The sequence below is a fragment of the Homalodisca vitripennis genome, chromosome 4, assembly GCF_021130785.1.
Source record: "Homalodisca vitripennis isolate AUS2020 chromosome 4, UT_GWSS_2.1, whole genome shotgun sequence".
Lineage (NCBI taxonomy): Eukaryota > Metazoa > Arthropoda > Insecta > Hemiptera > Cicadellidae > Homalodisca > Homalodisca vitripennis.
In genome coordinates, this window is record NC_060210.1 from 76820627 (window position 1) to 76846121 (window position 25495).

A 25495-nucleotide genomic window follows, 5' to 3' on the forward strand; every position below is an offset into this window, starting at 1 on the left:
TTCCCCTATCTTGAAGTGCCATTTGAAGATCTTGCTAATAATGTTAGGCTCATGTCCTCATACGAAAGATGACGGTTCCCGAACACCATATTTCTGTATAAGCCTCTTAACCATTTTATTGACTTTTCATCTCTTCAGTCGGTTCGATTTCCGCATCCCCAATGGAAATGGTTCTAGAGACATCATTGGTCGCAAGCAACACGATAGAAAATGTGAGTACTTTGCTCCTTTGCCTCGACTCTAATTCTGCCTTGATAATGAACTGACCTCTGAATTAGACGTGAACTTGGATTTGAAAATATGGGTGTCATTACTTTTAAGAACAGGGTTTCCCAGTTTTTGAGTCGCAAGTAAGTGAAGACTCGCCTCATTTTGACTGGATTTTTTATTGTTAAAATTGTTGTAATGTCTCCCTATTGAGCTTATTGTATTTCACATTATTCTCGTTACATTTAATATATTTGTTGATTTTTGCTTGTACCTTTCATAAATAAATAAATAGTGATGCAGAAATTGTTTTTCTTTAAGGTAGTTCTTTTCCGTAAAGCGTACACAGCGCTACTATACGGTTGTAATCCATATTAATCTTACAGTTATTACATCAATTTTATTTATTAATTGTAAAATATGTTGTATTATTGTTAAAGTTTTATGTATTATAGCATGTTCAATACTTTTCTTTAATATATTACTATTTATTTTGGTTGTTGCTAATAGCGCAAAACCACAACGTTTAAGTGGCTTTAGATTTTAGAACTGGATGTTTAATCTCCTCATAGACTACATATAGTAAAAACTGCACATCTATGTAATTTTTTCGTGTATAATAAGACGAGGCTCTAGACTTAATTGAACTCCATACACTTGTGTTCATTATGAACTTCCTTGTATTTAAAAATAAAAATTATGCTTTACGAAGTGTCCAAACATACATAATTTTATCTTTGATATTTCTAATTATTACGTATATTTTTTTATATAATTATCATAACAGAATGATGTAGTTTTTATATATAACATAAAAATTATTTTTTATTATTTGTGAAAAAAAAACAGATATAATAAAATATAGTCTATGGAATTAATCAACTACTTTTCCCGCGTAAAATAGCCCTTCGTCTACCATAGATAGGTTATTGGTTTAATATTTGGCGCAAAACTGGTCTGACTGGAAAACTGTTGCATAATTTATTTTGGAAGTTGAAAGTTTGTGTTATTTGTTTTACTAGTACTTCGGTATATCTTGCTCCTTTTATGTTTCAGTGTTTATAGTAACATATCTTACTACTTTTTATCATAGGTTTACTATTGTTTTTGAATTGACATGGCTAAGAAGGCTGGAAATAAAGATTATGATGCAGTGAAAGGTAGGACTAGTCCTATTTATTACAGCCCAATAATCTACATTTTCAGATTGTAATTGTTAAAGTCATTAGATTTTATCAACACCAAATATATCTCTTTTATAATAAGGTTTAGACTAATTTCCAAACTCATAACCAAAGCCCAGCCTAATAGGATAGAATGGAAACTTTACCAGACTAGGCTAGGTAGTAATTGTACAATAGTTCTCTATGATCAAAATATATTGAGTGGAAAGGGCTATAATAACTTAAGGAACTTCAATTGTAAAGTTTCTCCAGAAAGATATTAAACTTCATAGACTTCTCAACTAATTTTCAAAAGTTACCTACAAATGTTTCAAAGAGGACCTCTGGAAGGTGTGAATTAGTGATAGATTTGCACTGAGGGATCACTGTAACTTTTTTTGTATGTTATTTAATAACAATTTTAGTAATTGTCTGTTATCCCGAGTTACTATATCTACTTGGGGTAGGGTACTATATGGGGACCCAGTTTTCTATACCGAAATTGGCAAACGATATTACTTAATCATAACCATCGATATAATCAATTGATACTGATTAATTATTTTGAACAATTAATAATCTATATCAACAGCTGTAAACACTTTCAAATAATACATGTAGGGTAATTTTTCAATTTTACATAAGTAACATTTGATTATTAAAAATAGCAGTCAATAAAAAAAAACTACACGGCATTGCTTTGAAAGATGATAGGCCTAAGATATGTTTTTCAACATGTTGGACATGTAACGAAAAATGCAGTATGTGAATATTGTGAGAAAGAAACAACTGTAACTGTGAGAGGAGCAAATATGGTCGTCTTCAGTTTTCCTATTTATGGTTATAATAATTTGTTTGATCACTGTAAATATTAAATTCATATTTTAACATTTATGATTATTATTGAGGACTATAGATACTTTTAAATCGATTGATAGTCTAGGATTTGATAAGCGAATATTAGGTATCGATGGTTACATTCTTCGATATAAAAAACCGGGTCCGTTTATCGTACCCTACCCTAGGAAATGAAATTAAGGAGAATAAATTTTGGTATTTAAGAAGAACGCATTATATTAATGTATATTCCTCAATCTTACATCAGAATGCCAGGAGAAAGCTTCTTCGTTTTAGTCTCATAGTGTAACTCATAACATCTAGTGGCAGTCACAACTCGTGCTTTTGTTTGTTTTGTCAGCCCAGGTGCACTGTCAGTGACAGCTGTCATTCTCTAAGTGGAATTGTGACAATCAGCTGCTGCACACACTAAGTTAGTCTATAAACTGATATTTACTGTTTGACATTGCTTTTATCTTTGCAAGACAATTAATTGAAGACAAACAATCTTGCCCTGTATCTACATGAATGTTTTTTAAATTTATGTAAATGCTATAAATTCAATTTTAGTATGTATTTTTCACCGTTGTATCTTATTTATTCTTGTTATCTTGTATTAGCAGTTTTATAATTGTTTTACTAGTATAAGGACAAGAATAATTGAAAAGTAAAACAAAGAGACTCTTCAGGTGGACTGAATTAACTCACAAATGAGATCTGTATCAAAGTGCTTAACTGGAATATAACTTTTCTGTCTAAAAGGGAAGGAAGATAAAGCATGTATGACTGTCATTTGAGTTATTAAATGGTACATTTCTTTTTAGTTAATGTTATGGAGCGCAATCAGTACCAATGCTGGTTATATGATTCTTTTTCTTTAATAGTTGTAAATGGCCGCCAACTTGGAAATTTTTGTTGGTTAAAACTACCTAACGAACATATTCAATCTCTCTAAAAATACTATCTTTGTAACAAGCTAACCTTGTAGCTGTTAGAATAATCGTATTTAAATGTATTTCTGCTATGCTGTTTATTTCTCAGACTTTTTACACCTGCCATCTTATACGTTATGAAATAAAAAATATTGCTATAAATGCGGTGTGAGAATTCTAAAACATTTTTGTGTTCTGCTTGTGAGCCTAATAACAGAAATATAAGCATACATTTTCAAAACTTAAAGTGGCTGTAATCTTGAAACACTTAGCGATAATCTAAAATCTGCAGAAGTAAAAGTAATTTGAAATTGCTTAATGTTTCGTTAAAATTTGCTATTTTAGATCTCTTTTAAGAACTAATTGGAATCACCGTTTTTAACTGATTTAAGAAAGGCTTAAAGGATTTGATGAAACCAAAAATTAAGTATTATTACAGTATGTTATATCAACCACACTTACTGTTTTTGTATGTTTTCAGTAGAAATATTAAAAAATCAACATATTGAAGAAGAATAAACATTTCCTTGTGTGTGTTTATCTTATATCAATGTGAAAAGGTTAGTTGGGTGACCCTTCAATGGGACAATCATTCAGTCAGATGTTCCATCAAGGCACTTTGGTCTCGGGTATGGTGGTTGCCTCTTAGAAACAAGTTTTTGTTTTTTTTCGTCAAGACCAAAACATTTGCCCTGCATAGGATAGGTTTAAAATAGGGGTTGGGTAGTTTAAAATGTAAGTTGGGTAGAATAATACAGTACGGGACACTATGGTTCAGTAAATGTTTAAATTTGAAACTGAAAAAAAAAACAAAAAATAAGAGTCATCAGTATAGTACATATTGTTTTCTGCCATTAAATGTCTTTGCCATTTATTCATTAAAATGTCTGCAGCTGAATCCTTATCTACGGTTTTTTATGGATAACATAAAAAAACATTACATTTTCTTTCCCTAAACTTATATAAAGGTGATGTCTTCTCTGAGAATATACCTTTCAATAACTAGGTAGCTTCAATAAAAAATTCTGAACTATATGTATACAAGTATATTAAACAAGCAGGCTATGGATAATGGTAGATGTAAATTGATATCTAATTTTATATTTACAATTAATTCTTTCACATTAAACCAATGTTTGTATTTGAACCCAATATTTTTGAAGCGTAAGCATTGTTATTCTCTGAACTATTTACATCAAATTAAACTGTGAAACATTCTGATTGATGTTTAATATGACATAGGGTATTTAAACTTTATTTACATTGTCAAAAGTTTAATTAAGGAGAGTTTGACAATTTTTAATTGGTTTTGGTTGTTTGTTTTAGAAAAACTAAAGGAATTCCTTCAAGAATTTTATACTGTGAATAATGAGGGAAAGAAAGTTTTCAAGTATGCTGCCCAGTTAACTCAACTGGCACACAGAGAACAGGTATGTATATCTATGTGTTAAATAATTCATTGGCTGACCTGTAACAAATCCTATCACTCAAGAGGCTGGAAAAATGCCATTTTTGTTTGCCTGTCATCCGCATGTCTTAAAAACAAAGTTACCTATAGACATGATGTTTTCCAAGAAGCTTTATTTCTATACAAGCAACACTGAATTCGATGATGCTGCATGTCATTCCAAGGGGGCTGAGCGTTATTGAATATTTTTATGTAGGTCTTATGGGTAATCATTATGGCAATGAGAAAATCGATGGATAAATTAATTAGTAAAAATAAACTGAGTACAATTGTATGAGATTTGAACATCTGATAGTTTTATTCATAGAGTAGGCTAAAACAAAAATTAATAGAGCAGAAAGACCACGTTAAAAGTCAACAGTAAGATTTTATTTCAGTGCACTCTTGTATAGAATTTTTCTCCATTGGTCACGGTGAAAAAAATGTGGTGAGATATCCTGAGAAAGATTTCATCCAAAGACTTTAAGTTTAGGATGAAACTTTATATTTACAAAAATGTGTTCTAAAATGTGTCCATCCATTTAATTTGGCTGAGCATAATTTTTTATACGATTATATGTCTTTTTCTATCTGCCCACAGAACATTACAAGAGTGAAATCAGTTATAGGTCTAGATCGGAAATTTTACATGCAAGCGCAGTGAATCCTGTTAGGCCACATGTTCTCCTATGTTGTAATTTAGATTGCCTAGGACATGAAGGAATTTTCGTAATTTAATAATCAATTTAGGATTATATAAAACCTTTTTGTATGTTGTTTTTGAAAACTGAGCCGTCATATGTTGGGCATAGTTTGTTTTTATGATTTAAAATTATATGATGTAATGTTATTTTTATGTACAAAATGTTGGTTTTATGACTGTCACTTAATAGGTCAGCGTTACTTAAAATTATATCAACACAACAAATTATTTTTAAGAATGGAAATGGATATTTTTGATTTGATACCTGTGTAAAAACATTCATCATACTGTCAGCTGTCACCAAATCCATCCACTGTCAATTAAAAAAATGTATAGTTTAAAGTTAATCCTCCAACCTGATATAACACCTGACACACATACTCTAGAAGACTCCAAAGTGTTTGTAGTAAGAATTAACTCTGTGACGCCAGAGCACCAGTCCCTGCATCTGGGGAGAACTAGCCTACTTTAGAACACTGAAATATCTTGACATGTTTGTGAAACAACAGCAACTGAGTTGACTGGTGAATTCTTTAAGATAATCATAAATAATAATAATAATAAATATGCTTCTTTGAAAACAGTTGTATGAATACCTAAAAAAACTAAATGTTAAAAAGATATCACTGACAGTACTTAATTTTGTATTATAGCAGTGGTTCTTAACTTGGGGGGGGGGGGAGGGGAGTGCCCCCCTTAGGAAGTATAGCTTTTCAAGGGAGGCGTTAATGTATGTAATAGAAAAGTTTTGGAAAACGGCATAGAAATGATTCTTGTAATGCTCACGTGTCAGTTTGTTTATTAAGTGATTCTTGACGCTTGCATGGTTTATTAGTGTAGTATACTGCAGTTTGTTGGACCTGTAAACATAACATAACATTAAAATCGGGACAGACAAGTTGTATGTTTTTGTAGTAGGCCTAATAATGGCCATATCAATGGAAAAGAAAAGATTGTATAGTTATGATTATATTCTATCCGTTCTTTACAGTGCTGTTATGAGTAATGATGCCACATTGCCTTGATGTTTGAAACTATTTTACTGGAAATTTTCTAATGGAAACTGTGAAAGCTGCAGAAGATACATCTACCTCTGCAATTTATCAACGAATTTAAAGACCTTGTATCATGGCATTCGGTATAATTTAAAAATTAAATTGGACAGTATTTTCAAGATATTAGGACAGAGAGCTGGCAATTTAAGTTGACATGAGATCCATTTGTAATCAATGTGGGTGTATTTCCTGGCCACATTCAGGAACAGGCAGTCTACATAAAATGTAATTCTCACACAAAGGCCCATAATATGGGTTGAAAATATTTTTTCGAGTTATCCTCCTGTTTACCTGCAACTTGGTTTGGAAGCTGCAAAGTTGTTTATACAATCCTCATCCACACACCTCTGTTAGTATAGATTTTCAACATATGCTTATCTACCATCAAATATCAAAGAAAACGGATTGTCAAAGTGTCTGATATGAGCTTTGTTGATGCTAAATTCAGATATTTAAAAACTTGTAAATGACAAATAGTGCTAACCTTCTCACTAAGTTATAAAGTGACTGATGTAATAGCATTATTAACTAACTTTTATAGATTTTATAACCAAAATTAATGTTTGTTCTTGGTGTCACCGTTTCATTAAAAAAACACTGGTGGCAATAAGTGATGGCAAAGACTACTAAAAAGGTAACTTTTATTAAAATGGTATTAAATATTTAATTTACAAAAATGCAAATACAAAATCTACCCTAATCTACTGTACAAATTTAAATTTTGCTGCTTGTGTTGACCACATAAGGTTATTATGGTAGAGGGGAGGCGTGACCAAATTTCAGTGTACAGAGCACAAAGCCTGAAAGATTGAGAACCCCTGCGTTATACAATCTCAATGAGAGTTTACAGAATTTAAATTTTATATCATTGTTTGTCAATTTTTGTCTTAATAATGTATCTTGTTCAGACTATTATTACTTAAATATGTGCAGATTGTGATTTGTATGTTGGTATATGTTAGAATTTCAAAATTAATATTTAGTTGTTTGAAATAATCAATAAAGAAACTTGTGTTTTTTAAATATACCGATACGGTAGATATCTGTATATATTTTATAAGAATATAAGGTGTGTATATTTTAAAGAATTCCATCTAATTCTTTAAAATATAAGCTACATGGTATTTTTATGGCATTGCACCAAACATCATGAGGTCTTACACCAAAATAAGTCAAAATAAGTATTCCTACAAACATCTTTCATATACACATTTGCGGCGATAGATGCCTTTGTGGGTGCTGAGTGTTATGACTTCTAGAAAATAAACATGTTAAAGATTTTTCTAGCTGTATATTGAAATAAACAGTGATTCACGTAACAATAAATAAGGGTTGCTGTTTTAAACTTTTTAGAAGGGTTCTTTTGATTCAAGATATGAGTTTAAAATCCTGTTGTTTTGTCTCAAGGCAATGCTTATTAAACTATTTAATGGTTTTAAGAGTAAATAGATTTTTTGGTACCAAAACTCTATTGATTCAATGAATTTTAAGCAGGCACCTAAATTTTTCATTGTTAAAACTTATTGGATACTTAATTTTGTTTAGAGTGATTTGGGATAACACATTAGCCATATTTTATTGAATGTTTTATAACATAATATAAGCAAACTATCCAACAAATTATTTATGATGGATTGATTGTAGGTAGCACTTTACATTAAGTTGAATTATCTTGATAAATTTGATTCTGATTTGGCAGAGAATGTGCCTCAACCATAAGACATTAATTCCATATTTTACATGCTATATTGATGAGATGACAAATCACCTTTGTGTCTAAAAGAGGGAAAAATGTTTTGTTAATCGTTTAGTAAGAAAAAATGTTATATTTCTGGATTGAACAAGTTTGTCTGTGGAATAGTATACTTGTGATACCTAGTATATCTGTCTCATATTAATTAGTATTAATCTATCTTGTATTATTAAATTATATGAGTAAAAAAGATTTATAATTTTTCTGACATTATTTAAAAGTATACATGGAGCTCCCAAACGTTATTACAGCTTGCTGTGTTACAATTGTGGTGTTAATTGGAAGCAGAAAAGTTATAAAATAGAAAAGATTTTTTATCGTGTAAAAGAAAAAAGATATTCTCCAGTAATAAGGAGGCTAAGTTATATTTTGAAAATGAAACCGAGGTTTTAAATCTTAGATTGTTCTCTTAGAGAATTTACATAAACTTTTTATGTTTTTAATTTATCTGCAGTATTTTTATGTTTTAAACTGTTGAAAATATTTTTGTAAGAATACATGCATACTTTAAACTTATAGTATACACCAATATAATAATTAAATAATTTAGTCTGGTTGAAAATGCCTCTTTATATAACCTTGTAAATGTCTTTTTTTTATCATTCTACTCTATAAATTTCTTGTTTGTGTTGAAATAGGCTTTAGTTGTGTAACTAAGTAATTCTTGTTATTTGACGCGGATCTTTGTTTGGTATTATAATGTTTTAATAAAGCTACAATTAACACACTTTGTTTTTAATTAATTAAAATTTAAACTATATATATATATATATATATATATATATATATTATTAAATTTGTCAATATTGTATAGAATGCCTGAATGTAACAAAATTACAGGATGAGTAAAAATAAGATCATTCATTTAAATTTTTTAACGTTTTGCTGGTGGATATTTAAAATATAAATGTCTGGGGAGTGGAGGAATATGTGTTTGAATTATCATACAGAACTAAAAATTTAATTTGCACTCAAAGGAAAAAAAAACATTTATTTTCAGTCCAATTATTGAGTTTTTTAGGGTAAGCCAAGGGTTGGTGAGGAGAAATGAACTGAGAATATCAAGACTGGGAAAATGTGTCTGGCTGTTATCGATGTCTGGATACCAGGAATTATGCATCTGTTGATGTGTATATGTATACGTACATTCAATATTTTACAAGATAAATCTTAAAGTGTTTTTTTGCAATTTATAATGTGCACCATTTTTTGTTGTTGAGGTTTCTCATATATTTCTGTTACAAAACTTGTAGGTACTGTGATGAATAAAATGATTCATTCTTTCATATTCTTTCTGAGCTTATTATGGAATAATTGCAGGTAGCACTTTATGTTGAGTTGGATGATCTTGATACCTTTGATTCTGATTTGGCAGAGAATGTGCTCAACAATACAAGACGTTACTCCAATATTCTCTCTGAGCTTATTTATTATGAAATGATTGCAGGTTGCACTTTATGTTGAGTTGGATGATCTTGATACCTTTGATTCTGATTTGGCAGAGAATGTGCTCAACAATACAAGACGTTACTCCAATATTCTCTCTGAGATTATTTATGAGTTACTGCCGTCCTATAAAGTGAAAGAGGTAAGTTGGTATGTCAGTAAATAAGGAATATGTACATTTAATATTGTTAGTGAATTGAAAATATTCTTTAATATTCATTGCAAACATTAAACACATGGAAAGTATTCTGAATTACAATAAATTTTTATTTTATTCAGAAACAAAATTTAGTATTTAGTAAATTTTATACAATTTTGAGTGATTAGATTTGTAAAATTTTGTAGGTTTATAAGGCTGTATACATAGTAACAGACAGGAATTGTTTGGAACATTTACGGTTTATTATGAAAAACCTAATATTTTTAAGAAAACTCTAAAATTTTGAACGTTAAGAAATAGGAACAAATCCTGAAGCTTATTCATAAAATATCTTCTATGTGACTAATTTGAATAACATAAGTTTGTTTCATGACAGGTGATGCTTAAACACGTACAAATGGATAGGTATTTCCATGAAAGCCAGTTTTTAAACTCTGCTGATATCACCAGATACTCCTACTGAACACCGAAATTGGATTTTTTTAGACTATGTTAATATTTTTCGCATAGTAGTCTGAGGGAGGAAGTAAAATACAATTTTATTAAATCACAACTTTGCGCAATCTATTTTGTAAAAAGTCTTTCAGTACATTCATGCATTGGTACTTATTAATGTTTCTAACACTGATTGTCTATTTAAAATGTGCCATCTCCTGACTTTTGTTTGAGTAAATGAAGATAAACACTTCAATTTTTAAATGTATTCTTTAGTTTTTAAAATGATGTCTTTTCATTGGTTGGATATAATTAATTATAAATGCTATTAAAATTTACTGAATTTTAAGTTTATATCTGGCCCTATTAAAAATATTGAGAGGATAGGGCTGGCAAGACTATGAATATCTGATATTTGTATAGCTTTTCAGTAATTTTGTAATAATTTCCGTAGTAATAAATGATAGTCAAAAGTGATATAAGACCATAATGTTATAAAAATTCATTCTTACCATCAGAAGTCTAATAATTTTTGCAAGTGTTGTAACATGAATGAAATAAAACAATAATAATGAAAGTTTTAAAATTCCTCTGTATAGTTTATGATATTGATGTATAATTTAGCAAGTTATAAATTAATGTGTTTACAACAGGTAACTGCAAAAGATGCCTTGGACATTTACATAGAACATAGAGTGCTAATGGAGCAGCGGATGAGGCACCCTGGAGAAGTTAGGAATCCCAACAATAAGTATCCAACAGAACTTATGAAACGATTGTTAGTACAAGTGTTTGTTTTTATATTTTTAGTACATTTCTCAAATAGTAAAAGTTAAAATACTAGTTTATCAAGACATAAGTGACTGTGTAAGATAAAATCATTTGTTCTCTTTATGCAATTACGCTGTGCTTTTTCATTAGTGAATAACAAGAATAGAGATAGATTGTTGTCATTTAGTTTGATAGTTATTGGTAAAACCTACCAATAACCAGACATTTTTGTGTTTGTACATTTTTCTGAACTGTTTTTCTTTTTCAGTTTAATATAGCCTAAACTAATTCTGGGCTGTATGTGCAATTATATTGAGATTTTTAATATACTCAAGTCTGCTGATACTCATGTGGAACAAAAACATTGCTTCAGTTTACTCCTGGTTTTCCAGGACTACGCATTTAACATGTTTAATATGATAAATAACAAACATTTTTTAAAATCTTTAGCATTGTAGACAAAATTTAAAAGAACATTAAATATAACACAGGAAGTCAAATAAGGATAAAATATTTGAAAGAGGGAAGTATTTGATACATTCTAGAAGCTCTTTCCTTATTGGAAATCTTAATTAATTTGAAAAAAAAAATAAATAAATGTGTCTTATATAAGTGTTTTTTTTTTCAAATTAATGAACTATTTGATAGTCAACCTGTTATAAAGAATAATTGACATTTTTATCTGTCCTCACTTAAATTAACGTAATTGTTGGCTTGGGTTTTGGAAATTTATGTATTTCTATAATTATTAATTTGGCCTATAAATATTTTTTCAAACTGAGATTAAGTTGCATATCTGCCATGTTAGTAGTATTTAAATAAAGGGGCACTTAACATTGATTTTCTTATTTGTTTCCAAATGGAATTTAATGTTTGTTTCTCAGCTACATTCCCTTATGATTAATATGCATTTAGAACCAGTCACACGTCAGTAGTGTAAATAATGTGATCATTTTAAATTTCAATTGGAGCAGGTACATGCACAAAACGATATCTATTGTCATGCATTTGTATTATTGTCATGTTATTATTAGTTTGAGCAACTCTCTTGTTTCCCCAATAGAAACTTATTATTATGAATTGATTGTGTAAAATTAATGTGATTAAAAAAGTTAAAAATACACCTCGTTGAGAAAAAAAAATTTTTTTTCATTTTTTAAGTTTTAAATATCTGAACTAATTAAAAATATTTTGTACTGGATTCCTAAAAAATGTGTAAAAGAATATTTAAATATAACAAATAAACACTTATTGTGCAGTGAGATATATTTTTTGGACCGCTCAACTCGCAAGCCTGTGCCGATCCGTGATGTGAAGGCGGACTACGTGGGCAAGCTGGTGACTGTACGAGGTGTGGTCACTCGATGCACTGAGGTCAAACCCATGATGGTGGTGGCTACTTACACCTGTGATCATTGTGGTGCAGAGACTTATCAACTTGTAAGTACTAGTCATTTTATAATCATTAAAACTACATAGTGTCAGAATAAATTTATTAAGAAATGATTTTATAATATGTGAAATTTTTATCCATACATAAAAAGTTTGGATTTAACAGTTATAATAATTTCATGATAAAGATGAAATAAACTATCTTAAGAAATGGATCTAATTATATATTGCTAAGAGTAATATTATTTTTAGGTAAACTCGCTGTCATTCATGCCCATTGTGATGTGTCCAAGTGATGACTGCCGAATAAACAAATCTGGAGGTCGCTTGTATTTACAGTCACGTGGCTCAAAGTTTATCAAGTTCCAGGAAATTAAGATCCAAGAGCATGTAAGTACAATAATCAAATGTCTTGATAATTAAGTTTTGTGTAGATCCACACCGGACGTTTGTGGTCAGTGTGGGTAGGCACTCCTATTTGAGTTGTTTAAAATAACAATTTAGTATTTTATGACATATGTAGAGCAATTATCACCTATTTTTTATTATTAAGTGTTGAGAGGGAAGCCGGTAATGTAAATCTTTGACTTTTAACAGATTATTTTTTACCTCTCTTCTTTTTATGCAGTTGATCAATTTCTTTAGCTTCACAGTAGATTAATCGCAAGGAATTTCATGGTAGGCAGGAAAAATTGTCCGGTTATTCATGTAGGGTATCTACCGGCCATGGAAGTCCCAGAAAAGTCTCAAATTTTAGAGGGTTTACGGATATTGCCAAAAAATCATGGATTATGACTTTTTCACCAAAATTTTCTGTTCAAAATATCAGTTTTATAGCATTATGATGATAACTAGTGGTGTGTCGAAGCCAAATATCAAATCTGCAGAATCTTCATCAAAGATCCAGGTTAAAAAATCAATTAAACGAATATGACAACAGAATTTGTTGAGATTCATCAGTAATACCTGTTACCTATTAATATAGATTACCTGTAGATAGGTAACCTAATTAACAAATATCCGTAAACCATATTTTTGTTGCAGATCTGTATTTATGTCCATGCATCACCATGAGTCTGCTGCATATATTTGTGGTGACAGCTGATCAGCAGTACCAATAGCTAAAATGTGTTTATTGTTGTACTTTCTGTAAGAAAATCCGTACATATGCAGCTGATTGGCAGTTCCAAATCAACTAATAATAATTTTTTAGTCAATAACACTTTACTTTTAATTTTGTATTTGTTTTGGTTTTGACAGTCAAAATTGTCTTGATTTTCTACAAGAAATATTAAAATGCTATGTATTAAAATTGCTTGGACTGCTGCACATACAAGCGTGCACCCACGCACAAACTAAACATGCATGAACGTGCGCACACAAAATTAACTAATGTTCTTTTATTAAAATTAACCTTTTTATTTTAATGATTCCACACACAAAACGTATTGAAATAGATTGAATAATGTAATATTTTAAGAATTTATGCCAAAAAAGTCTGTTATTTGGAAGTTTCTACACTTTTACTATTTCCATGTATTATCCAAGGGATATATTTCCCTTTCAGGTGTGTCTTCCTTTAAAGCTACAAATACTAAAATTGATATTTTTATTGGTTGAGCGAAGGGAAGTTGATGATGGTAGTGTAGCCAACATGTCAAAAAAATTCCTGGCCGTGAGAACCTCAGTACACTTACTTTCTAGATATGCCTTGTATGTTATAGAAGTCACCAGGTGCAGATTGCTTAACTTTGTGAAGCCTGGTATGGAAAAATTAGTACACTCCTAGTCTGTAAATAGGAACATGTATACAACACTTGAAGCTTATAGGTTATTGTTGTGAACTTAACCAAACATCCTGTGAAGAGGTTTTTCTTATGCTCAGCTAAACATACATTTTCTTGTTTGTTACACTCATTTGAATTAAGTTCTTTTGATGTGCTTAAGTAACTGTTAAGGTTATCTTTAATTTGGTAATGTAGTTATGTGATCAGTTAATTTATGCAGTATTCTTAATTTTAAAAACTGTTGACTTTTACAAATTTGAAGAATTTGTTTGAACTGTTTGTCATAGAGCGATGAGGTGCCAGTAGGTAACATTCCTCGGCCAATGACCGTCTTTTGTCGAGGAGAGACTACACGTCAGTGTTTGCCTGGTGATCACGTCACTATCACAGGAGTGTTCTTGCCACTGTTGCGCTCTGGCTTTCGTCAGATATCTCAGGGACTACTCTCAGATACATATTTTGAGGCTCATGTTAGTATTTTTATACATAGAAGTTTTTTTGTGGGATTGAATTTTTTCTGTAAAGTTTATTATTGACAAAGAATGATTTAAAAAATATAAAGATACTTAATTTATAAACAAGTATTTGTAAATAAATATTGTTTATTAGAAAATTTTATTTGATTAAATAGAAATAAAATTTTATAATTATTGGAGTGTTTGTTTATAAATTAAGTATTATATTCCAATGAGAAGAAGCTGGTAGAATGTATAAATACAAAGATGATTGACATTTGACACTGTTATATGTTATAACAATGTTATGTGCTGTTTTAACACAACAATGGAAACTGTTGTTATAAATATTTATTCCTAAGTAATCTCATTAGTTGCTATTATTTTTGTTTAGGAAATCCAAAGGAAATTAAAACAACTTCATTTTTACTTTATATGTTCATAAATACTTAATAAATTAAAGAATGTTTGCAGTATTCTCTATTATAGATGTACACATTATATAGCTAAACATCCCATTTCCATTTTGAGGTAGTTATTAAACCAAAATTGTTTCATATTTATTCAGACAATACCAACACATTAAAAAAACATTAAGGTGCCTTATAATTTGTGGTTTTTACTTCAAATCAGAGCATTTATTTATATGCTGTTTTCCTATATAACTTTATTGACAGTGAGAAGAATTTCTGGTTTCCTCCACTCCTTATATAAACGTATTTAAAACCCAAAAGGAACTTATACAAGGAACCACCAGAGAGTGCAGTTGGCGGCGACCAATAGAATGGACTGGCCTGCGCGACGTTGCCACACAACTGCCGCTGCCGCCCGGCACGGCTGGCGCATTGTGGCTGATAAACCGCTGCGCTGTCACAACTAAAACTGACACTGAACATTTAAAACTTATCAGTATAATTGAAAAACAATATTTAAAATGCGTTGACAGTTTGCTATATTATATTTAAATTACTTGTATAGTTTATTAATGTTATTACAAACTAACTATCGATTAAAACAAACAAATCGTCCCGTCAGTTAGTCAGAGTAAAGTACTTGCTTATTTCCATACGATACAACTTTTCAGTGATTTTAAACGATTACTAAACACACACAAAATTAATATACATGTTGCTTATATTGGACACTGCATGACGTGTTGCTTGATTAAAAATAATTAAAACAATATAACAAGATAATCAATTTTAAAATTATCGAACAATTATATTTTTAAATTAATAAATGAAATAATCAAATTTTCCACTAAATAATTTTTAGGCCTACTATTTTAAAATGAAATACGTTAAAAAGCATGATTGACTTAATAATATTCTTACCTTTGCACTTGTATATTATTTATATTCACTCTCAGGCGGCAATATCGGAGCCAAAACCTCGGAGTCTTCTTCATTTTCACTTTCTGCCTCACTGCTACTCGTGCCAGAATTGTCTGCTAAGTTTATAATTATTTGCTCTACAACACTTGTGCGGATACATTCCTTTTCAAAATCAGCTTGCTGCAAGGCTTCTGCGTGCTGAACTCTTGATTGCCAGTCTTCTTTAGTCACTTTGTCCAGAGCATCATGAACAAGTTTCTCAACGTCGGTTATTTTAAATGTCTTATTATTACGTGCTACCTCTCCCTTCACTTGAGCCCATACCATTTCAATGGGATTGTACTGGCAGTGATAAGGAGGGAGCCTGACAACTGTATGTCCCATTTCATTGGCTAATACGTCGAGTTCATAAGTTTTTTGTTGGGTTTTATATGGGAGAACCCTCATTATAAGTTCTGGTTTCGTTTCTTTCATACAGTATTGTATGTTTTTTCGAGACAGCCAATTTTGAATCTCTTCCTTTCTCCACGATGAATTTTGGAATTTTCTCGGCGAGTACTGAGTGGTATGGAGCATTATCCATAACGATGATCGAGCCTTCTTCCAAAATGCATAGCAATTTTTTAAACCATTTTCTAAACGATTCAGCGTTCATTTCATCGTGATAGTCCGAACTGGATGTTGTCTTAGACCGAAAAACCCACTTACATTCTTGCAAAAACCCATCTTTTGCCGAACCGACATGACAAATTATTAATCTTCTACCTTTGCCGAGAGGAACCTTTAGTCCACCAGACTCAGTCGTATCCTGCCATATGTATTTTCGAGTATGGTTTTCATTGACCCATGTTTCATCGAGGTAATATATGGGCCTACAATCACCAGATTCTCTAAGCTCTTGCATAGTTCTCAAAAATTTTAAACGAGCCGCTACAATATAATTTCGTTCCAATAAAAACTTTCTACCATCATTGGTTTTCTTATACCTGAAACCAACATGCCTTAATAATCTATTTGTTGGAATTACCGATCCGTTGTAATCAAGTTTTTGTTTGAGATCCTGCGTGATTCTTTTTGATGTGGGAAATTCCCCTCTGTCGTAGTACGAAAGGACAGTTCGTCTCAAAACATCTTTTTCAAAGTCGTCAAAGCCTGTTATTTTTGATTTTCGACTTCTTTGTTTTCCTGGCATTGAAAACTTAATTTCTGATGATGAAGGTCCATCTTCTTCGGACAGCTTAGCTTCTTTACTTATTTTGTTAACGGTTCTTTCACTTACACCACAGGCCTCAGCACACAGTTTACCACTTTGCTTAAAGTTTAGAGTTTCTCGGAAATTTGTCAATGACAGTTTTTTGAAAAAGTTGTAAACGTTGTAAATAATACGTCGTTCTCCACTATGTAGGGTTTTTCCGCTACCACTCTTACTTCCGGATGGCTGTGCACTTGAACAAACATCATCACACTCCATTTTGTCCAAATAAGGAATCACAATAACAAGTATATTACAATTGACACTACACAGAAAATAATCGGTACACTTATAATAGCTACCAATAAACAACACTTAAAAACACGAAAACGTTCATCAACAGTAAAATTCAGCACAAAATAATATACGCGTACTGGAATTGAAGAGAATGCAGTATTTTCAACCGCCACTGATGAAGCGACAATAGGCACTGACTGACGGTCAGAGACAGGAAGGAGGAAGGGGCTGTTTCTTGGAAATAGTATGACTCATCCGTCTGGTATTACCACCACTGCTGGCTGGTGCGGCTTTTGTTCACAGGTATTTCACCCATTTCCTCCACATTTTCACTCGTCTGAATCATCTATTATGTACTGTGTTTAAATTTCATTGGATGTTATAGAAACCCGTTACTTTAGAATTTTATAAGAAAGTGCATTCATATTATAAAAATACTTGTGCTGTATGATTTTTCAACTATGATCAGTTTAAATATTTAAATCACCCACTTGTAATAAAAAACAATTTTACATAACACAGATTCAAGACTATTAATAGCCAGGCAGGAAAAATGCTTTCAAATGGTTATAAATTTATGAGAACCGAAGTGCGTAACAAAACCGTTGCGGCAACAATTCCTATCGTTATGTACTGAATAAGTATATTTATGGAAAAGAACATATATTTCAGATGTATTTGATAACTTTCTTACCAAATTGAAAATCCATTTAACATAACATGATTATACTATGCACACATGTAATGCCTTATTATATATCAATGATAATGGCATTATCTAACTGTTAAATACGGGAAATTAACGTTTTTGCGGTATTTTTATGTTTTCTTTTTAATTTATATTTCGGCTAAAGATTTTAATCCTACGATCTTCGTATATGAGTAATATAATACAATAATTTATTTCAATCCATTTAACTCAACATGGAAATAAGCTACAGAGATGTACTTTTTTTTAAAATGACCGTAAAATTACATTTTGTAATACATAGTTAATTAATTCAAGACAGCTCTAACATTTCTTTCGAGCGTAACGGTTAAGTATTTTAAGAATGCTGGACTCGTGCGGCTTGTGGTTACAGCGGGGAACAAGTTTGGCAACGTCGCTCAGCTCTCGTTGGCCGCTCCAAGGTTACGGGCAAAATAGGCTCCTCCCTCAACTGCACTCTCTTGTGGTTTTTTGTATATAAATTCAACTTGTGATTTACTTTGTTTTTTCCATTTCTAGTCCTTTCTGTTAAAGAATTTATGTGGATTGGTAAAATTGTTAAAATCACGAAACTGATCATAATGAAAAACTAGATAGGTTTATCAATAAGCAATAACCCTTTAAAGTCATTGGGTATCTATTCTCTGAAGAAAGGTTACTAAACATGAGTTGGCTTTAGCTGCCATGTAGTTAGGGTTCTCTAAAATAATCACACTTTATGCTAGGCATAGTTTTCATCAACTGGACCAATGGCGTCACTTTGAAAAATATTCAAACCGTTATGAGACAGAATGAATTAGAACTTAGTTATGAGATTGTGTGATGACAATGTTGTCTTGTAGCTGAGTTTTCTAACTTTTCTGGTAACTTTACTTGGGTTGAAAAACAGTACCTGCCCTAGCTCTGATAAGGTAGTGGTGTGTTGAACAGAAAGTACAGTCACACAGCAAGGTGGAGGACAGTGCAGCAGCTGGAGAGCTGAGTCAAGAGGAAATACACCAACTGGTCGGGGACGATTTCTATTCCAAACTGGCAGCCAGTCTCGCACCAGAGATCTACGGGCATGAAGATGTTAAGAAAGCCTTGTTATTGTTGCTTGTAGGAGGTGTTGACCGCAGTCCTGAAGGCATGAAGATTAGAGGTATATTGTTAAAGAATAATTTTGAAGCATTAATGTTAATTTTATAGAATGGTTATGTGTTGTGTGTTTATTTTTATATGATATATTTTACAGAAATAACCTTGTTTTTATACACATCTCTTCTTATACAATGGGATGATGGAATAATGATCAATTTTAAAATGTAAGAATATAAAATTGTGTAGATGAATAAATGAAAAAATAATTGGGTATAGAGGGCATGGTGCAAGAATTCAACAAAAAAGTTAGTTATAGTTTTTCTTCAATATAAAAGTTGAAATGCTATTTATTGATTACTCCGCAATCACAGGAGTTACCTTTTGCATATCTACATTTGTTTCCAGTAGCACTAACTGAAACCAGTATGGAAGCAGTTGCCTCTAGGAGTTAGGATTCATTGAACCTCTTTTTTTATGTGTTTCTTTTTTAGGTTTTTGCTTGTTAAATGAAACCTATATATATACCCAAATAGAGAATGTCTTTTATATACTAACATAAAATTTGAAGATTATGAAATCGGATGCTTAACCCTTCCCACGCGTCAAACGGATATATCCTTCAAAGTCTATTTTGTGTTATTTAATAAATCCACTAGAGTTCAAAGGAGTGTTGAATACTTGTTCCGAAAAGCAGATGTTACAGTTTGAACCTCATTTGCGCGTCGCAGTAGTGGGAGGGCGTGGCTTTGTTCCTCGTGGTGTGATTTAGCCTCAGTCTTCGGCGAACCATTACGCAGTAAACGGATATATCCCGGCACAGCATATTTTAGTTTAACGCTGTTTTGCCATATTTCCTTATTTACTGTTCGTGTTTCTGTTGTATTTAGCATTATATTATCTTTTTATTTTGTTATTACTTTATTTGTTGTGTCGTTATAGGCCTATATTGTTCTATGCAATGGCAAATCCTGACGATTTTTTGTAAAATTTGAAAATTTGTTAAAAAATATAGGGGTCTGATTAATTTGTGATACTGTATTATTTTTTTATTCCTAATAACCACCACTAACTAAAAAAAAATTAGAGTTGGTAAATTGTAAAAAAATTTTAAAGTTAATTACGCGTTATGAGTCAAAATTAAAAGATAAATTCCGTGTGGGAAGGGTTAATTTTGAACTAAACTATCCATTTATTGAGATTGAACCTGGTGATTTCCATTGTTTAGATTATACTTTCAGCGAGTGACAGTTTCAGAGAGGTACAAAGTCAGATGTTAAGGGTAGACTTTTCTTTACATTTTTCGTAGATTTGATGGACATCTCTTTGTTGTGAGATGTACAAAAATGTCAATAACTTTCACATCTGTTAAAAGTAGTCTATTGAGCTAATCAATAAGGTATTGAATTAGCGTGTCAGCTCTTGCAACAAAGAGACAGTATGAAATGTGCAGGTTCATGTAGACAGACATGTGGGGGCAAGCTGGAAAAGCTTGAATTTTTTTCACAGTGTTGTTGTGTAATTTGCGCATGAGATTAGGACAGATAGCCCATGAGTGATCTAAGTTTATGTTTGAAGGTGTTAACAAAGTATACTGTAGCCAGAAATGTATCACAGTTTAACCCTTTTAGTGCTGCAGCGTCCACGTCGTAGGTGTATTTATTGTATTTATATATATTGGTTCAGTTTATGCAATTTACTGGCTGCAAACGATGACAGTTCATCCAAAAGCCATAGAGTAACGATATTTGTATATTTGATTGCCGACGACCAGCTGTTTATTCGTCTTTGACGTGAAATAAAAAGAAGGTTAGTTCGGATGTTTACGTTGCAAGTGAACTGACGCTGTGCATTGTTTACTCTCTTTTATCTTATTTTATCCATTAAATTGTGTTATAATTGTGAAATACTACTTCATTAGTATTCCAAATCATTGCATTTCTTTATTTTTCATTTGTGTTTTCCGTGTGTATTATATTTTACTAAGTTACAAACTATGTCTAATAAGAACACCAAATTACTTCACCTTTTTTTATAGTTTTATTACTGAATAAAACAATTATTTAGGTAAAAAAAGTGTTAACTGTCTTGAATTTCTTTTTTTATAAATAATAATAAAGTTAGTAAAGTATTTATGCTAATAATAGTAAGTGTATTACTTTTTCTCTTGAGCGTTTAAAACATTACATGTAGGGCAAAATTTTACGCGGACAACATATTTTATTTTTCATCCACACTTATTTGTTGTGTAAAAATAAAATAAAATATATGACATTTGTTTAGTTTTAATTGCTCTTTCCGATGGTAGCATTAGAAACATAATATAAAATTTTTACATACTAAAATTGTATGCCAAAGTGAAAAAAATGTATTAAAAAATTTACAATTTAAATTTTTTTGTATCAATCCAAATATGTACAAATGTATTTTTTTGTATTTATTTCTGTTTATTGATTATTTATCTACAATACAAAAAACAAGTAACAAGATATGACTTCAAATAAGGAAAGAGTAAGGAATTTATTAAAGCTCTGCATTTATGCACTAAAATGCTTAGCACTCTTGGGTATGGCAATGCACCAGACCCCTTAGCACCATAAGGGTTAACACGTTGACTTTGGTTTGTCGCTACTACTATCCCGGCTGTCCTTAAGTCGGTGCATGACCGTTGTCGCAGTAAAGGTCTTATAATATATCTAGCATTGACATTTTTCAGTATATTAGAAGAAGAAATAAAAAATATTGTTCTCTCAAGCGTCATGCACACTTAATTCTAGTAATATTAATACAAACAATATTTAAGCTAAGTGCCTGTGAATAACAGAAGATTTCACTTTTATAAATTTATTTTGCCACGTCATGTGACATAGATGAGAAAGATTTAGGTAATTTAATTATAGCATACAATATATCATTGAAATTATCTTGCAATAAATGTAATATTGAAATACATAATGTGTTTGTAATAAACAATAACTTGAATTAAGATGAAGTGTTGGGTGTAATGAAGGTGAAAAAGCAACAAGCAATAATTAAAACGTATTTTTGAATTGACATCATCAGATATCAAGCAGAAGATCAGCAACATGTCTTCAATACTAAACATAGTAGTAAACATGAAGATATCGCCTCATGACATATGAAATAGTGGGGAGGAGGGAGATGTTTAAACGTTATTACAAACTGCTGAAATATCTTGGATATGTTAGTTTGTTTGGACACAGTGAGTTACTTATTGACCATATGATTATTCAACATGGTGAAATTAGAAAGAAAGGCGTAATTGAATAACTATCATACAATATTTTATTTTTCTGAACAGGGAATATAAACATCTGTTTGATGGGAGACCCTGGAGTGGCCAAGTCACAGCTACTGTCGTACATAGAAAGGCTGGCTAGACGCAGTCAGTACACGACTGGCCGGGGCTCAAGCGGTGTGGGGCTGACGGCTGCAGTGCTCAAGGATCCTCTCACAGGTGAGATGGTACTAGAAGGAGGAGCACTCGTTCTGGCTGATCTGGGCATCTGCTGCATTGACGAGTTCGACAAGATGGCCGACTACGACCGTACAGCCATTCACGAGGTCATGGAACAACAGACCATCAGCATTGCCAAGGTGAACAACAATTGCTTTTGGATTATTGGATTTGTTGTTTGTGTAATACTAAATTAAATTTATAAGAAATCAGATGTTCAATGACAACCAGTATTTGACTTTAACTTCGATTCATTTATAACAAGCCTTGTAATAAATATCAATTTAATTAGCTATATAATTAACTGCAGATATAGGAAAACCTAAAAAATGTCATTATTAAATTATTTAAATTAACAATGGCTAACTGTAAAAACAAAAACAATATTAAAAGGACAAATATATATATTTGTTTTTAGCTATACTAAATTAAAATAGCTAAATATTAGGAGAAATTCGATTCCGATACTTGATAACTGGATTAGTCATTACTTAGCAGTATCCAGGTATCAGTAATTCTGGGTACTGCAAATGCAATCCATTCAATTCCGTTACCAATATTTATAAATTATTGTGTTACAATAATAATGACTTGCCTCCAAATATTACTTTTAAACAATATCAAGTCATAATATTTTATTTGTATGTTTTCATTCTGTAATAAATTAAGTATTTAAAACACTAAATTCCCAATTTTTAAAAGAAGCAAACATTTCAATTGAGTATATTACTGGTTGTTTATGGTGTAAGTTGTTTATGCGTGCGAGTCTACTATGTATCTCGTTAATATTCATCACCTTGTGGTAGTGTTGTGATTAGTTTGAAATATTTATCTTGTTTTATAGTAAAATTTTTACAATGAAATTAAAATTTATTTTAAATAAACAGTTTTGTATATAGATTTTTAAAATTTGTATAAAAAATATTTTATTTTTATTTAAAAAACGCTAATTTTAAGTAGAATGCCCTGTTTTATTCTTATTTTGCTTTTACCTGTTATAATTTAGTTGTAATAAAAATTAGCTTTTAACTTAAAGAAACAATTTTTTTAATTGGCATTATAGGAAAATTGATGGATTTCTTAGTGTGGCGTGCGAAGGGTAAAAATATCCTAGAATAAAAGTTAGTGTTAAATAAAGTGTAAGAATGTTTAAGTTATTCCTGAAAGATCTTTAGTAACAGACTGAGAGCTCTCTCCAATATCAATGAGTCAAATAAATATGGTTTTAACCCTTATAACGTCAGTATATCTTTTCACGACTTCCATCAAACGGCACAATATTAAAAAAAAATTTTTTTATGTGTAAAGTTCATTTTTATTTTTACTTTCTATAATAATTATGGTAAGTATAAAAAAGTAAAAATTTTAAAATTATCTTGTACGTTCATATATTTATGGGACATTAAATTGTAGATATAAATAAAGTCAAAATAAAAGGCATACAAAATTGTATTAGCTAAACTATAAACATTACCAGACAATTATATAAATTACACTTGTGATAAATATAAAAAAGAAATACTAAAACTAAGATATCAATACTTTTAACAAATAAATAAAAACCATATAAACAGAAAACACGACGAAGGAAACCGACTCAGCGATGGTTAGACACGCACTACCTGAAGCCAAACTGCAAACAAAAGCGCGCGCTGTACGGCGTCTGTGCCGTGTGGCGGGGAGAGTGTCTAGACACCGCGTCTATTGTTTCAAACAATGTAACGCGACAGCTATATTTTGACACTTGACATAGGTCAATAACCCACACACATGGTTGACGCATACCGTTAGTGACATTGATCGGATTTAAAAGGAACTTAAATTTGCTATAGACGCAGTTTTGTGTCGATGCGCCGTACCGCGTCTTTGCCGTTTGGAGATAGTTTGTCTATGCGCCATACGGCGTCTGTGACGTTATAAGGGTTAATACATTGAAAAAATTAACTCAGTATGTAAACAACTGTGTTTTTTTAGGCCGGTATAATGACACGATTGAATGCAAGGGTCAGTATCCTTGCAGCAGCTAACCCTGCATATGGCCGCTACGATCCCAAGCGTTCTGTGGAACACAATATCCAACTACCAGCTGCTCTACTCTCTCGGTTTGACTTGCTGTGGCTCATCCAAGATAAGGCAGACAGGGACACAGACCTCAGGTAATATATATATATATATATATATATATATGATCGGTCAGAGGTAAATATTAGTTTAAAGATTTAGTCAATTTCGTTCATAACCTTTGATCAACGTAACTGTTTAAATGTAAATAAGATTATCAATAGCTGATTAGAGTGATATTACTGATGTTTCCACTAAATTTTGCTGGGTTGCAGGTTGGCACAACACATAACTTACGTGCATCAACATTGTAAGCAACCCCCAGCACAGTTCACGGCCCTGGACATGGGTCTGATGCGGCGTTACATCGATCTGTGTAAGCGCAAGAACCCAGCAGTACCGCCAACCCTTACTGACTACATTGTTGATGCTTATGTTGAGATGCGCAAAGATGCACGTAATAACAAGGTAACTACGAGAACCTCATATTTTAATCTTTCATATAATAGTGTAAATGAGGTTAAGTTGAGATGACATTTTTTTAGCAAAAATGCTACAGTCTCTTCAGGCATTTTAGCAAAAAATATTTTTCTTGTAGCACTTATTGATAGCATTGGTATTCTGCAGAAGATTACAATAATACTTATCGGAAAACAGTCTGAAATTCTATAATACTTGAGCCTTCAGAATCAATATTTACATTAGTATATTTAGTGTTGTTAAAATATTTAAAACCTCAATAACTAAATGATTTGTGATGGGGTTTCATTAAAAGCAATATAGTTAGAAAATACAATTCTAAAT

The 25495-nt window shown here is 31.3% G+C and overlaps 1 protein-coding gene across 1 annotated transcript in view; it reads left to right on the forward strand.

Annotated features, from left to right (window-relative positions):
- Window positions 1-1101: 1101 nt before the first annotated feature.
- LOC124359556 (DNA replication licensing factor mcm7) overlaps window positions 1102-25495 on the forward strand; it is a 33550-nt gene continuing 9156 nt past the window's right edge. The window contains exons 1-11 of the mRNA XM_046812403.1: window positions 1102-1367; window positions 4466-4569; window positions 9545-9685; window positions 10792-10916; window positions 12169-12349; window positions 12554-12691; window positions 14376-14558; window positions 19006-19216; window positions 22475-22770; window positions 24605-24786; window positions 24967-25159. Of these exons, the coding sequence (XP_046668359.1) occupies window positions 1325-1367; window positions 4466-4569; window positions 9545-9685; window positions 10792-10916; window positions 12169-12349; window positions 12554-12691; window positions 14376-14558; window positions 19006-19216; window positions 22475-22770; window positions 24605-24786; window positions 24967-25159 (1797 nt within the window). The 5' untranslated portion in view covers window positions 1102-1324. The remainder of the gene's footprint in view (window positions 1368-4465; window positions 4570-9544; window positions 9686-10791; window positions 10917-12168; window positions 12350-12553; window positions 12692-14375; window positions 14559-19005; window positions 19217-22474; window positions 22771-24604; window positions 24787-24966; window positions 25160-25495) is intronic.